Source organism: Malaclemys terrapin, chromosome 22 (assembly GCF_027887155.1).
Source record: "Malaclemys terrapin pileata isolate rMalTer1 chromosome 22, rMalTer1.hap1, whole genome shotgun sequence".
Classification (NCBI taxonomy): Eukaryota; Metazoa; Chordata; order Testudines; family Emydidae; genus Malaclemys; species Malaclemys terrapin.
In genome coordinates this window covers 10,362,015-10,378,659 of record NC_071526.1, presented here as the reverse complement: position 1 = coordinate 10,378,659, position 16,645 = coordinate 10,362,015, and the positions used below count along the sequence as shown (strand labels likewise).

Here is a 16,645-nt window from a genome sequence, read left to right as displayed (position 1 = left end):
GAGCCAGGCTCAGTGAACAGTACGCTCAGAAGGAGCTGGGCGCATAGGCGTGGGAACTAGGGCTGCAGCACCCCCAGGTTTTACGCAGGGCTCCAGCTGCCAGCCCCGCATGCGGGATCCCGGCTGCAGGCTCCGCTCCCAGCCACCGGCCCCACGCCTGGGCTCCGCGCCCGGCTCCAGCCTCAGCCCCCTTACCCCTGGCTGCATTCCCTCCCCCTTTCCCTCCCCCCGAGCCATGGCCCTGCTTTCAGCCCCAGCTCTAGGGAACAGCGCGGGGTGTGGGCAGGGATAAGGTGGGGTGCAGCTCCCCAATATAAAAAGTGTTCCAAGTTCATGGGAGGGAATTTGTTACTTTACTGTGGACTCTGGGTCTGTACGAGTGCAGCTTGGAAGCCTCTTTATGCTGCAGGGAAAGCTGACTCGGGGTTTGCTCGGTGCCACCAGGGAGGGACGTTAATTTCCTTTTCCAGCTAAGCATTAAGTGTACAGATGCTGGCCAGGATCAGCAAACGGTGTGCTCCCCTTCCTGAAGTAACCAGTCACCCGAGTGGCTTGCAGCTCTGGTCCCTGCTTCTTGGGGCTCCCCTTTAAGATGGTGATGCCATGAATTGGATCTGGCGAGAAACCTTTGTTCCATTTAAAGGGGACCTCGCCCACTTGTCAAACCCCTTGCCCCAACACACAGGCTGCTGTGAATTCCTGTCCTGGTGAACCAGCCTGAGGCCACAAGTGGTTCTCTTCCCCTCCTAAAGCCTGTTTCTGTGGCCTTGAGGATGGCTCTGTTCATGTATAGAGCCTTGTTTATTGCCATGAGGGTTTCCCAGAATCAGCCCTGGAATGGTGCAGTGGCAGGGGGATCTGGAGAGCGGGCAAGATGGGAAAAAGCCTTGGGGAAGGAGTGGCAGGGCTGGGGTTGGGGAGATAAAAAGCCCAGAGGAAAAGAGTAAATTTTCCTTTGAACTTGGAGGGTCCTTCCTCCAGCTTTGTCCAAACCCCACCCCAACATAAACTTTCCCTTTCCCATTGCCCCCCACAAACACCCTCGTCCTGGCCTGAATAGCAGTAAAGATCTATCTAAAAAAACCTCTCTTCTTCCTGATTTTAGTATTTTTTCCATATTCAGGTCCTTGCCATCATGTGCCGAGAGAGTGGGGCAATGGCTGTGAGAGCGAGGTGTTTTCCTGTGAGGATAGGGAGAGGGCAAGATGTGAATTCTCTCCCCTTAGGGTGTGTTTAAGTCTAAATGTGGGGCATTTTCCTACAATCTGCAAAGAATGGGCTGTGGGAGATCACATGACCTGGGTTACTGAGTAACACATGAATGGTGGGAATGCTCCATTCATTAAAAAAAAAAAAAAAAAAAAAAATCCTGATTCCAAAGAGCAGCGTGAGGACCAGATGGGCAGGGAGCTGAGAGCAAGGCTGCTGGAGGGAAAGGGGAACTGCCTGAACAGGACCTGGGGCCACAGGGCTGTTGCAGGATAGGTGGAGTTGCTAAAATGCTGGGAACGTTCTTTTAACCCCCCCTCTTCCCCCAAACAAATTGCAAATTAACTCTTTACTCACCCCTCCACCTCCCCAAAAGCAGACATTTCCATCTGAGCCGGTAAATATCTCCTTGGCCCATACAGACAGGTATCAATAGTCTTGCGTCAGCTGGTGGCCCTCTGGCATGGACCAGCTGGGGGTGGTGGTGTATGGCTGAGGGTATCAGTCTTGTCCAAGGGGCTCAGATATTATTAGTAGTGAAAGCATTACAAATGCCTAAATTCCTACCACTAGAACTCCTCATGATCTTGCTTTCCTAGAATGGATGAAACTTAGAAGGATGAATTATTTTCATACCATTAATGGTTTTCTTCACCATTATGCAAACAGCTGAAATTAAGTCTCTTATCAGATTCTTGAATTTGGTTTCACTGAGCTGACAATGAAACCAGTCTTGTCCAACTGATAGCTTGCCTTCTTCCTACTGAATCAGCAGAGATTATCAACTAGCATAGACCATCCTCACCCTAACAGCTGTATATTTATTGTGGGCTACTTGTTAAACTGACTACAGAACTGTGGTGAAAATGACATGTATAATTTGGGTTCAGCTGTGCTCCTGGCCAGCAATCTCATTCCAGTGGAGCATCTTTCTGTAAAACCCTTGGATGAAAAGGATCGCAGAACTGGGACAAGCTGAATTCATAAATAAAATTCCTTTTGCATCATCCCTGTCATGTCATATTGGAAAACTGTGGCTGCGTGTGGCCACACACAGCCCCAGGGAAAGTTTTCTTTTATTGCTCTGTTCCACTGAGAAACTGCTCGTGGAAACATTAGCAAGTACGCCCCTTCGAAACCTGCAACCGGGCAGTTCAGTGCAGGACTCTGTTTTGCAATGGAGGGTCTGATCCTGCAAGCTGCTGGAAACTCATGATTCTAGCTGACATCTGGGGCCCTGGAAACCTTGCAGGATTGCCACCTTAATTCCCCACATGGAGAGTAGCAGGTGAAATCAAGCAAGGGTCTGGGGGAAGGGGTCTATAATCACTTTCATGGCATGAGTGACTAGTGTTGGCAACAAATCTATCTGAATTCCGCTCTCGTCTTGGCTTTGTTGGCTATGTATCTACCAAACTGATAAATCCTCCGTGGCTCTGTGTGTATCTGCATTCATCAAAGGCTCCAGGTTATTAAACAGAGAGCTGTGGAAACTAAAACCCAAGAACAGGTATAGTAGTCTGGGCAGTGCCGGTCTCCCCTCACGATGTCTGTGTCTCAGTTCTGATCCTAAAGGGACCGCCTCCTCCGGGGGCGGAAAAAGAGCTGTTCAATCTACATGACCTATTGACTCCTCCGTGCTCTGTTGTGACTGCCAGCAGGGGGAGCCATCCAACACACTGTGTTCTTAAGTATCAGAGGGGTAGCCACGTTAGTCTGGATCTGTAAAAAGCAACAAGAGTCCTGTGGCACCTTATAGACTAACAGACGTTTCGGCGCATAAGCTTTCGTGGGTGAATACTCACCACCTGATGAACTGTGTGTTCTTAGTTGTCTATGAGAATGGTTCTTAATAGGGCTGTCAATTAATCGCAGTTAACTCAGGCGATTATCTCAAAAAATTAATTGTGATTAATCGCACTGTTAAACAATAGAATGACAATTGAAATTTCTTAAATGTTTCTGGATGTTTTTCTACATTTTCAAATATATCCATTTCAATTGCAACACCGAATACAAAGTGTACAGTGATCACTTTATATTATTTTTATTACAAATATTTGCACTGTAAAATGATAAGCAAGCGTATTTTTCAATTCACCTCATACAAGTACTGTAGTGCAATCTTTCATAAGTGCTACTTACAAATGTTTTTTGTTGCATAACTGCATTCAAAAACAAAATAATGTAAAACTTTAGAGCTTACAAGTCCACTCAGTCCTACTTCTTGTTCAGCCAATCGCTAAGAGAAACAAGTTTGTTTACATTTACGGGAGATACTGCTGCCTGCTTCTTATTTACAATGTCACCTGAAAGTGAGAACAGGCGTTCGCATGGCACTGTTGTAGCTGGCATCACAATATATTTACATGCCAGATGCGCTAAAGATTCATATGTCTCTTCATGCTTCGGCCATTGTTCCTGAGGACATGCTTCCAGGAACATGCTGATAATACTTGTTAAAAAAATAATGCGTTAGTTAATTAAATTTGTGACTGAACTCCTTGGGGGAGAATTGTATGTCTCCTGCTCTGTTTTACCCGCATTCTGCATATATTTCATGTTATAGCAGTCTCAGATGAGAACCCAGCACATGTTGTTCATTTTAAGAACACTTTCACTGCAAATCTGACAAAACGCAAAGAAGATACCCATGTGAAATTTCTAAAGATAGCTACAGCACTCAACCCAAGGTTTAAGACTCTAAAGTGTCTTCCAAAATCTGACAGGGACGAAGTGTGGAGCATGCTTTCAGAAGTCTTAAAAGAGCAACACTGATGCAGAAACTACAGAACCCAAACCACCAAAAAATAAAATCAGCCTTCTGCTGGTGGCATCTGACTCTGATGATGAAAATGAATATGCGTCGGTCCACACTGGTTTGGATCGTTATCCAGTAGAACCAGTCATCAGCATGGACGCATGTCCTCTGGGATGGTGGTTGAAGCATCAAAGAACATACACATGGGTGGTGGGTGGAGCCCAACTCTGGGGAGGTTAGTCCCCAGCTCTGCCCCTTCCGCCCATGGCCGGAGCCACGAGACCCCTTGCACACACACCCTGCAGCCAGAGCCATGAGCCCCCCACCCCTGCCCTGAGCACCCCTCCTCCACCTGCCCGGAGGGGCCCTGGGCCAGCCACAGCCCGGAGCGCCCCCTCCCCCCCCCCCCCCCCCCCCGTCTGGAGGAGCCCCAGCCAGGCTGGCCAAAGCCCCGAGCCTTCCCGCCCCACCCAGAGAAGCCCCGGCCGAAGTCCCGAGCTGAGCCTGCCTCCGCCTGGAGGAGCCCAAGGCTGGCCACAGCCATGTCTCGCCTCCCCTCCCCAAACCCAACCAGGCCACTGCCCAGGAGAAAAGCGTCTGTAGAAGACACTTTTTGATATGCCCCAGGCAGGTTTGATATGCCTCCTCCGCCGTCCCAGAACCTGCATGGGGCATAATAAAGCAAAGACTTTGCCGCCAAACCCTGCAACCAGAGGTCCGGCAGCCGTGGGGCCTATTATACCCGCCGCCCATGGACATATGAACCTTTAGCGCATCTGACATGTAAATATCTTGCAAGACCAGCTACAACAGTGCCATGCGAACGCCTGTTCTCGCTTTCGGGTGACATTGTGAACAAGGAGCAGGCAGCATTATCTCCTGCAAATGTAAACAAACTTGTTTGTCTCAGCGATTAGCTAAACAAGAAGTAGGACTAATTGGACTTGTAGGCCCTAAAGTTTTACGTTGTTTTATTTTTGAATGCAGGTTTTTTTTATATAATTCTACATTTGTAGGGTCAACTTTCACAATAAAGAGATTGCACTACAGTACTTGTATGAGGTGAATTGAAAAATACTATTTCTTTTGTTTTTTACAGAGAAAATATTTGTAATCAAAAATAAATATAAAGTGAGCACTGTACACTTTGTATCCTGTGTTGTAATTGAAATGAATGTATTTGAAAATGTAGAAAACACCCAAAAATATTTAAATAAATGGTAATCTATTATTGTTTAACAGCGCAATTAATCGCGATTAATTTTTTTAATTGCTTGACAGCCCTGGTTCTTAACCAGGGGGTACATCAACTCATCTAGATATTTGCCTAGTTTTACAACAGGCTACATAAAAAGCACTAGGAAAGTCAGTACAAGCTAAAATTTCATACAGACAATGACTTCTTTATCGTGATCTATGTACTATACACTGAAATGTAAGTACAATATTAATATTCTAATCAATTTATTTTATGAATATATGGTAAAAATGAGAAATTCGGTGATTTTTTTTTTTTTTTTTCAGTAAAGTGCTGTGACACATTTGTATTTTTAGGTCTGATTTTGAAAGCAAGTAATTTTTAATTGAGATGAAACTTGAAGGTACGCAAGACAAATCAGACTCTGAAAGGGGTACAGTAGTCTGGAAAGGTTGAGAGCCACTGTCTATGAAGCAACCCTTTCAGGTCAGCGTATCTTCCAGAAGCCTCTCTGGGGAGGTAAGCACTCGGGCTTCCTTGTGTCTGTCTGTCCATCCTTTGTCAAGCTCCACGGTGGAAAGAGAACGCCCTTGTTCCAGTGAGACTGCAACCTGGGGAATGTGGTTCTTTTCTCGCCGTGCCACAGGAAACTGGGTCTTCTCGCAATGTCTAACCTTTGTTCCCTTCTCTGGCCTCCTAGAGCAAGCTCCACATGGAGGGATTCCGCAGCCTGAAAGAAGGCGAGGCAGTCGAGTTCACCTTCAAGAAGTCATCCAAAGGCTTGGAGTCCATCCGAGTGACTGGCCCTGGGGGCGTGTTCTGCATTGGGAGTGAGAGGAGACCAAAGGGGAAGAACCTCCAGAAACGCAGATCGAAAGGAGACCGGTAAGGGCAGCAGGGCAAGGGATGCACGGTGATCAGACAGTGGCACCTGATCTCCAAGGGCTTTGTGATCAGCCTAGCACCTGAGCCATACTGGGGAGAGCTTCATGGGGGAGGCCAGGATGGGAGGAGACACATAGTCAAGACTGGTTTGTGGACTATGTTCTGATGTGATAACACCCTCTCCACCCATCTGCCATCCACCCACCCCTCTGTTTGTATCATTCCTTCCTCTGAAACACTTGTTCTGTGCCCAGTCACTTGGCACCTCTTCATTTCCAAACATGCCCCAGAATCTTCTGCCTCCTTTGGGGCCCGGGCTAAGATTCTGGAGTTTATCCAAGATCCAAAGGCATCCACTTCTGCAAGGAAATTTCCCTGTCGGAGAAGGGCAGGTCGTTGTCAGTCTGCTTCTGAGGAGGTCACCAAAGTAACCCCAGTTCTATACCGGTGGCAACCAGCGGAGACCACCAGTGTAGCTTCTACACAAGGCCCCAATGGACAGACATCTCCTGTGACCCTGTGAGGGAGCTCTGCAGGACAGACACCCAACTGTCAGTGGGGCTGGACGTTACTGATATTAAAGGGGCTGATAAAAAGGCGCTGGGCTGGGGAGACCCCATCTGGCTGCTGGGCCTTTGGGACACAGCTGGGAAGGCATGAGGCTGAATATCACAGCGCCACTGGGAACAGGAGGGTTCTTGCCACGGGGCTCCTGGGGGTAGGAGAGGCAGTGGCCCTTCCCCTGAAAGATCTTCCTTCAGCTTTTAATGAGTGTCAGATGCAGATTTCTGGGGAAAGGGCAGAAAACCAGAAGTGAAAGGCCAGAGGTCAAAAACACCCAGGGCTGAATGGCATGGACCAATGCTCCCTTTCTGTTTGCGTGTGTTCAGGATGGCGCTGTAGCCACACAGCAAATTGGGGGAGGGAAGGGGTAATTTTCTCTCATAAAAGCCCAGCGTTGTGAGATCGGTGACTGCTCAGGAAATGGCCAGACAGCCGAGCAGAGTCTCCCACGGCAGCTTTGCAGCCCAGAGGCGAGGCTCTTGTTAGCCCCGTGTAGCCTTCCCCTCCCACCCCGAGTTTGCAAGGGGGTTCCTCAGGGACTTCCCTTACATCCTAGGCAGGCATCAGCACGGCTGCATGAAAGTGCTGCCCCCTGGTGGTATTTTGAAGTATATTTCGCAGGCTGTGAAAAGAACAGCCTGTTTGCAGCCATCCATTTCTGATGAGTGGCTTCTGCATGGGGATTTAAATCCATGTGGGGCCTTTTTTGTTTTTGTTTTTTGTTTTGATTTTTTTTCTTGGCTTTGGTAATTTGATCATAGAGATGCAGGACTTAACATGAAAATGTGGACAAAAGCCAGAAAAATACACTGAAAGTAGGCTTGGCAGAATTTGATTAGTATCTTTTTATAATTTCAGTGGACAATATCGGCAGGAGGCGTCTGGGTGCCGGGGCTCCGGGGGAGTGGGGTTGATAGGGTGGGGGTCTAGGTGCAGCTGCTTGGGGATCAGTGGGATGGGGGTCTGGGCAGGGCCGACGAGAGGGGGTGAAGCTGGTACAAATCACCAGGGCCTGGCAGTCCAGAAGGGGGCCCAGGACTGGCACTAGAACCCAGGAGGCAGTGTTCCGCTTCAGTGAGCACTTGTAGAAATGGGGGGGGGCGGCACGTAACCCTGTGTGTCCCCGTGCCCCACCTCTGCTTGGGGGGCCAATCCCCCCCAAACTGCACCCCTGGTTCCTCTCCCCCACCCCTGGTGACTTAGCCATTTTCTGTGGGTGGGCAATCACTTGGACACGCCTTCCCCCTCCCCCCCCCCGCCAGTAACTCTCCTGGATAGAATCCGAACTAGTCAGCTGTCTCTCACAGGCTCTATAGAGATTTTCCTCCACTTTTGGAGCAGGCGGATGTGAGTTCTGTCCCAGTCTGATGACCACAACGTCTCCATAGCTTTGTTACCGCAGTCATGGGGACACCAGTCAGGGCTGGGAAACCAGCTGGTTCTCCCCACCTGCGGGTCCCATGTGCTCCTGCTCAGGGCGTAACAAGGTGAGGCAACTGGGAAAGCTTTAAGCAGCACCGGCAGTTGGAATGACTATACCCTGACCCACTGATTTCTCTCCCCGGATCTCCGTCTCTCCCCTTCCTCTTCCTAGATGCTACAACTGTGGTGGGCTGGACCATCATGCCAAAGAATGCAAGCTGCCGCCGCAGCCAAAGAAATGCCACTTCTGCCAGAGCATCACCCACATGGTTGCCAACTGCCCCATCAAAGCACAGCAATCGCCCAGCTCTCAGGGAAAGCCCGCCTACTTCCGGGAGGAAGAAGAAATGCACAGCTCGTCCCTTCTTCCTGAAACCAGAGAATGATGGTGGGGGATTGGGGGGTGGGGGAGGAGATTTCCATCAGGATCAAAAGGCTTCAGCAAGGGATCGGTCAGCAAAGGGGGAGCAGCGAGCAGTCTCTGCCGTCATGATGTAGGGGGGTTGGTGTAAAGAAGGGATGGGAGGGAGGGTGGCAGCTCAAACTGTAGGATGCAACCTGCCAGGCTACGGCGCTGGTATCTGGACAGAAGGACTGGGATGGTTGTATGTTGGTTACAAAATCCCAGCACAGATCTCATCCCCCACACACACTTTGGGTACGTCTTCACTGCCCACCGGATTGGCGGGTAGCAATCGATCCCCGAACATGCTCCCCGTCAACTCTGGAACTCCACCAACGCGAGAGGCAGAAGTGGAGTCGACGGGGGAGTCGCGGCCATCGATCCCGCGCTGTGAGGACGGGAGGTAGGTCGATCTAAGCTACGTCGACTTCAGCTATGCTATTCTCGTAGCTGAAGTTGCGTATCTTAGATCGATCTCCCCCACCCCAGTGTAGACCAGCCCTTTGAGTGGGAAGAACCCGGTTACCCCTCTGTCCAGATGCCCAGCTCCAAAAGTGGGAGAGGGAGCAGCCTCGTAACCCTGTACCTAACCACTTCCTCCAACCGAAAGCCACGTGCCGCTCTAGTTTCTTTCCCTGTGTTTGGTGATTTTTACTTTTTTGAAACAAACCTTCCCAGTAGTGTTTGTGAACCCCTGGGGTCACTTTGGGTGGAGCAGGACCGGTGCCTCCATTCTAGCAGGAGAACAGAGACCAGTTCTCAATGGCAAGCTAGAAACTAGTGAGCAATCTGTTCTTGCTAGACAGGGGCGAGCCAAATGGATCTCGCCCAGGATTGCTGCTTGCCCAGGAATATCCACACTGTCCACCTGCAGGGGAATGGTGGAACAGCATACCTCTCTTGAATTAAGTGTTAGCTGGCCCTGAAATAATTGGGAAGAGCCTCTTTATTTATTTAAGGCTTTCCATGCTGGACGGAGGGTTTTGTAGCCTTGCTGGGACCTGCTCCTCTCTGAAGGCCCTTCGTTTCAGAGCCACCCAGACTTCATATCCCTCACCTCTCCCAGTTTGTGGGGGAGGGGAAGGAGTTGATGGTAGAAGTTGGGCTTTTTATGCCCCCAAATTAGCATGAAAAGGCCTTTTTCTAGGGGCCAATCCTGGGCCCTCTAAAATGATTTCAGTGAGCTCGGACCTTGGCTCCTAGCATTTAACTAGGCTCGGGGTTTCTTTAACTGAAGGCCATTGTAATATAATGCTGACTTTTTAAAATCTCTAGCTATATTAGCAAGAGACAGATCAAAGCAACACATGGCCTAGTTGGAAGGAAACCATGGCGAAATTAAAACTGTAACAAATGGGACATTTGTAAAATTTTGGGGAGGAGTTCTTCCAGCCTTGCCAGAATCTGCTGTCTTGGTCTGCCGCTCGCTGTCTGTCAGCGTGCATGCGGCACACGAGCGGCGGCATTGCCTCAGTGGCAGGAGGCATGGAAACACGTGTCTTGGAATCGATCATGGTGGGTCCTCATTGCCCAGGGCCTGCAATGCAGGGTCCGACAGAGGAAGAAGCCATATTCCCACACACAGACTGTTTTTAAAGTCGTGACAGGTGAGAGCACCTACAGTGGAATATATTTAATGTTGCCCTGTGCCTATAGGGGCCGAATCAGTGGGAGTCTTCCCATTGACTTCAATAGACTTTGAATCAGACCTATATTGTATACAATTTGCTTCTGTTCCTCCCTTTATTAGGGCCCAATCCTCCGGTCCATATACATCCGTAATGCCCTTTTTAGAGCATAAGGGCTGCAGGCTCGGTCCTTTCCTTTCCTGTAGGAACAGGGTGACCTTCTGTCAGTTAAAAGCTGCTGCCTTCTCTCCCCACTTTGCCTTCCCCCACCCCCTCTATTCTGCCTTTTATTTATTTGTTCCCATGGACAGCTGCCCTTGCAATGCAAGGCCCCCCCCACCCCATCCATGCTGAAGCCGACGTGATGTGAAACCTGCACTAGGACGTGCGCGTATGACGTATCTTTGGGTTTGTTTGTCGTCTTTGTTTTTTTTTTTTTTTAATATAAATATTCTGTTTTTTTGTATTTTTGTATATTTTAATCTTAAAGAGAGAGGACATAACTACTGCAACTTATTCTCAGGTATTTGAGCAATCTCAGGGATGAACAACCTCTGCAGCTCCAGTGCTGGATGGAGTGGAATTTTGTTTTTTGTTTTTTTAACAGCACAAAGATAGAACAAAGTTTGTATTTTAAACTGTAGGTCTACCTCGCTGGATGTTCGTCGGGTGGACTGATTATTTTTAAAACTGTATTTTTTAATAGATTCTCTTCTCCCTCTCACTGTATTTACATGAAATTTGGGACTTTGTGTCCACGGGTGGTTAAAGAGAAGTCAGTCAATGTTGCAGAGGAGGGTACAGCCACCTGTATCTGTATTTTGGTACCGAACTCCAAATTCCCTCCCAGCCTGGCCATGTTTCCATCTCCCCTCCTCATTCCTGTCCATTCTCAATTCCGCTCACTGGCTGGAAACATTCCTGTCTCCCGAGTTTTTGCCCCAATCCAATTTTTGCTGACTATCATCACTCATTGTTCTGCTGGTGACTTCCTTCTGTATAGATCCCCAGTGACCTAGCTCAGTGCCCGACTTCACATCAGAAATGGGGGACAATGACTGATTGGATGTCACTCCAGCCCTGGAAGTGGGGGGGTTAATCTGGATTGGAGGCAGAAGGAAGCCTGCTGCCCTTGCACCTGGTTATTCCTCTCTCTGAGAGAGCAAGAGCCTTTCAGTGCATATATTAAGGTCCTAAACGGGCTATAACATAAATACCTTCTTTAAAAACTCCTTTTTCTCTGCACGGCTGTGAAATGTTGGCTGTGAGGTTCTCACCTCCTTACCCCCACCTGGACTGTTTGCATTTCTAGGAAACCTGCAGTATAACCAGAATAAATGTTACAATGCTAACTCTCCACAAGAGGAGGCCCTTCTGGTCCAACCATCTCTACCTAGTGCTAATGTGCTTCGACTCCAGCACCTCCTTGGGGGATGTGAATGGAGCTGGGCACGTAATGTATGCTGCAAGAGTTCCCAAAGCCAGCCCTATCATCCAAATTTGTGGCAGATTCAGATACAATTGCTCCCCTTTTCTCTTCCCTGCCCCCTGCTTCTCCCCTCTCCACTTTCCTCAAATGCTAGCCAACAATTGCTGGGTGGGACTATGGAGTCCTGTCCTCGAGCCAGGAACTGTTACATTCCTGTGCGCTCTGCAGCCAGAGGGCCTGGCCGTACCGCCCCTCCCCGGTACGGGATAATGCTGACATGGTGGTATGTTTCAGAATGTGTGTGCAGTTTCCACTATAAGTTTTAGGTAGTAATAGAATAGATTTAGATCAGGGCAGGAAATGTCAAGCAAGAGAGATCTCTAATCTTCCAAACAGGTACCAGGCGGAAATTAGGGGGAATCCGAGGCACTGCTTAAGAGTTTCCCCCTCCGAGGCTTCCCTCTGCCACAGGGATATGAATTTGGAGAGCAGGAGTGCTTAAAACAGTTGGAGTGAAATGCTCACCTCTCAGAACTCTGGGAGCTGCTATCCAAGGGGCTGATCCAGCTCCCATTTAAGTTGATGGCAAAACTTCCCTTCTAAGGGAGATGAATCAGGCAGGGCCGGCTCCAGGGTTTTGGCCGCCCCAAGCAGCCAAAAAGAAAAAAAAAAAAAAAAAAACGCGATCGCGATCTGCGGCGGCAATTCGGCGGGAGGTCCTTCGCTCCCAGGCGGAGTGAGGGACCGTCCGCCGAATTGCCGCCGAATACCTGGACGTACCACCCCTCTCCGAAGCGGCCGCCCCAAGCACCTGCTTGACAAGCTGATGCCTGGAGCCGGCCCTGGAATCAGGGCCCAAATGAAAAAGAGGGGCTAGGAAGCATTGTGTTTGTAACACACTCCCCTGCTAAATCATTGTGAAAAGTGACTAGCCTGGTCAGAAAATATACTTGCCTGCCTTTAGCAAGTCAGATATTTATTGTGATAATGAACAGTTAGCCTCGCAAGGCTCCTTAACACACACTGTTATGACCCTGGTATGCACGAGAGCCACCTAGGTGAGATGCCAGTCTCAGATGTTGCCTGTATCTAGGCTTGGTGGATGGAGGGAAGCTCTCATGCTGGCTTTCTGCCCTGCTGCAGTAGTGAGTGTGGTGAAGTGGTGATGGCCCTTTTGAGGGGAAAAAAAAGGAAGTTTGTTTTTTAAATAGCTATGGGATCTATACAAATCTACCTCAGGATAACTTCTCTGTCTGAACGGGGTAAATGCAATAGAATGCATTGGGTTGTGTGCCTCTAACCCTGGGTTCCAGTACCCCTGTGCCACACACACAGGGAACTGTTGACCATCCTTTGGTACCTTAGGTGTGCCAATGGGTAAATGCTGCCCCTTCTAGTTTTGTATCTGTCTTGAAGAATTGTGTAGGACTTTTCCAAGTAATCAGTCTGGTGATTTGCTAGGTGTCTAGTATGTGTAAATATCTATGTAAATCTCTCCACTTTCTTTCAATATTCTCCTTGATTATTGTTTACAAACTTAAAAAAAAAATAGCCAAAGCATCTGATGGGTTTTTGGACCAGGGAGATGGGATCCTCTCTGTATGCTCTGCCCGTGCAGGGAGGTGACTTAGGTAATCAGCCCCATCCTGGGCTCTGGTGAGAAAATGAATCATAAAGCCCTCAGGTTTTCTGCTGTCAATAGAGCAAATTGCCTCCCAAGAAAACAATGATTGATTTGTAAGGGGAAGCCACGCTAGAGAAGATGGAATTTTTCAGTATTCAATTGCATCTTCTTTTTTCTGTGGTTTGCAGTATCCTTTGCCACGTACACTACAATACTCTATGTACCTCCATCTGCAGACTGAAGATCTTTGTTGTGGCTTTTTCCATTCCTTGATGATCTTGTAGATAAATTGCTGCAAGAGACTTACTGTCATCACCTCCTCTGCTTGTGCACGGTTTGCAGGCAATGGACGCTATGCATTATGGAACAGCAGGTAGACTATGCCAAGGTATCTTTGAGCTAGGAACTTAACCCAGGTCTGCCCTGTTCACTAATCATCCTTCTTACAGAAGCTCTAAGTATTAGTCCTAACCAAAAATGTAGGAGCATTTGAATGTTAGGGGGATAAAATACCCCTGGAGGAATGATTCTCCCCTGGTGCAAAAACTTGGGAGTTAAAGTGGCTACAAGATTGTCTACTGTCAGACGGAAGAATGTAACTCCATGTTTACTGCTAGCAACCAAAGCTTGTTTGTGTCAAACTCTTGAATTTTTATGAAGCGGGAAGGGGTGGGAGGGAGGGAGGGAGTAAGAGGGTGAATGTGTACGATTTTGGGGGTTGTCTGAACTGCAGGACTGTGCTTTCTGGAGAGCAGATTTCCTGCTGAAATGTCTGCAGTGAGATCAAAAATTCTCTCTGCATTTTTTTCTCCTTTTCATTTTTGTACCAATCACGCAAAATGTTTGATTCTTTTCTGCAAAATAAAGAATATGGGTAATGGCGGCTGGTGCTTTTCCTTTCATTACCAGAGATCTGTCATGTTGAGAAGCATGTTCCCAAAGCTACAGACACTACCTGAATGATAACTGGTTCCAAGAGTCCAGAAGCGGAGGGCTGGGACTCAGGAATTCTTGGTTCTGTTCCACAGTGACTTAGTCACTTAGATGGCCCTCATCACTGTGATATTTGAGCACTGAGGCTATGTTTACAGGAGCTGCGTCTCCCATGAAACCACTCCATGCCAGTAGGAGAGCATCTCCCACCAACATAGCGCTGCCCACACCGGCACTTTTGTCGGTCAGGGGTGTATTGTTTTTTCCCCACGCCCTGACCAACAAAAGTTTTACCGACAAAAGTCCTAGAATTGCTCTTATCCTCCCAATGCCCTCTGAAGGAAGGAAACATTAACCTATTTTACAGATAAGAAACAGAAGGGCACAGTAGATTAAGTGACTTTCCCAAAGCAGCTCAGAAAATGTGAGCCAGGAACTGAACAGGTCTGTCCTGTCCACTAATCATCCTTCTTGCGCAAGCTCTAAGCATCACTCCCATCCACAAATTGACTGACTCCAAATCTGAATACTTCCCAGCATTGAGAGATTTTGGTTTGGTCCCCTCTTAATCATTTTAATTATTTTCCAATTAACTTTACCATCTACTAAAGTTTGTATCTAAACTTTTTCAATAAGAGTATGATATGCAGTTACATTGAGAAAGTACAAGGGCTTTTAATTCTTATGTACTAATCACCCACTTGCATCAGGATGTGATCCTCCTTTGCTGGTTGCATGTAATGTACACAGGCATCAGGCACAAAGACTGTTTTACCCACAGGTTTGAGTCCTAACAGCATCAGCTCAGCCTTTCTCTTTCCATTATGCAGCACAGAACTTTAAATTATGTCTCTTTCCTATCAGAGTTTTAAAAAATATTCAAGGGCCTATATGCCCTGCCTAGTAGGTTTGGTAAGAATAAAAGTTCGGGGGGGGGGGGGGGGGGAGCTCAGTGCTGTCTGCTGCCCTCCACCCCAGAGGTGGCTGCATTTTAGTGCCCCAATTGGAGCTGTGTGAAGTGTTTTTGGATGAAAGGTACTATAACAGTTGTCTCATTACCATCCATAGACACCCCCCCCCCCCAGTGGTTTGTAGATTAAATGCTTGGATCAGCTAGAAGGGAAATAGTCCATGAAAATATATTTTCCTTTTATCTTTATAATGTTCTCAGAACACTACCCCTCTTCTTATAGTTGATAAGGACCCAATCCAGAAGTCAATGGGGCTGCATGTGAGTGCAGCAATCTGTCCACAGATTCCATCAGAATTTGACTATTTGTAGCCATAATTTTGATTGCACAATTGGTGACTTATTTGGGTAGGGACCGTTTTCAACCTGGTCTGCTGCAAACTAAGCAAGACTTAATTTTGATACACAGGGCCCTTTTTAACTGTTTGCTATCTTAGACTATTCTCAATTGCTATTTAATGTGGGGAATCTAATCTGTTTGCAGTTTTCCTCCTTTTTTAAATAAATATTTTTTGCCCTGACACCCAGCGTTAATGGTATACAGTCTAATCACGTAGAGGTCATCTTCCACTCTAAACATCCCAAGGTTCTGTACTGTGCAAAAAGATTAAGAGGGCTTAGTGGCAGCAGCTATTAAAAAGCAAAGTCTCATACTGTTTTCAGAAGTAAGGTGAGCAAGTGTGCCTGCAAATATAAACCTCCCAGGCAAGAGCAATCAGAAGCTAGTAACCTCTTTTTATGAGTCATGCTACTTGCAAACCGGAGGAGGATACCCCTGTGTACGAAGGGAAACTCAGGTCCAACTCCATCAAACTCCACATAGAAGCATGTCAACCAGTAGCATGCATAGATAGAGGACTTCAGTTTGTTGCCCCATGGAGCACAGCAGGGAGTTCCTCTGGTGAGCCAAGCAGAACTCCTTTTGAGCCCGTGTAAGGAAAGCTCATCTGTCAGGACCTGCTGTGCAGAGGAGGTGCTCTTTCCTGTTCCACTGGAAGCAGCAGTCTCCCACACCCAACACCTCGCTTCCCAGTCCGTACCTTCTTCTAGCAGCAAACATCTTAGGCTTGTACCCACCATTGCTTACTCCCCCGACTCAAAACCATCTCATAAAGCCCCAATGGGTTGTACCCTTTCTGTGTTACCCTCTGCCATTCCAGCCTGTCCAAAATATTGCTACTAAAGCCTTCTCTTGTCGCTAACCCCCACCCCTTTGTAAGCTTCCTCTCACTATTATCAGATTTAAGCTTTTAAGCCCTATCTTCCTGGCCCTGTAAGTGTTTTATAAGTGATCATCTTGCTTTATAAGTGAGTTCTCCTAATAAACTCATTCTCCAATGGCTTTTACCACATAATTGGACTATGTTCTTCAACCATTTTTGCTGCTCAATGGCAGGTGGAGCAGCAAAGCCTGCTAGGCGTCCTAACCGAATTGTTACCTGTTTCACCCACAGCTGGAGACAAACAGAGACAAGAGCTACCTGGTGTAGTGAGGAGCAAAATAATGTGGCTAGCCCACGCTGACAAAAGGATGGTGTGTGTGAAATGGTGTTCTCTCCATTTGTGTGGCTGTAGGGTGACCAGACAGCAAGTGTGAAAAATTGGGACAGGGAGTGGGG

General features: G+C 47.8%; 1 protein-coding gene across 1 annotated transcript in view; it reads left to right on the top strand.

Annotated features, from left to right (window-relative positions):
• Window positions 1-8,425, top strand: part of LIN28A (lin-28 homolog A) — a 33,163-nt gene extending 24,738 nt beyond the window's left edge. Inside the window, exons 3-4 of the mRNA XM_054012099.1 lie at window positions 5,869-6,053; window positions 8,212-8,425. Of these exons, the coding sequence (XP_053868074.1) occupies window positions 5,869-6,053; window positions 8,212-8,425 (399 nt within the window). The remainder of the gene's footprint in view (window positions 1-5,868; window positions 6,054-8,211) is intronic.
• The last annotated feature ends 8,220 nt before the right edge of the window (window positions 8,426-16,645 follow it).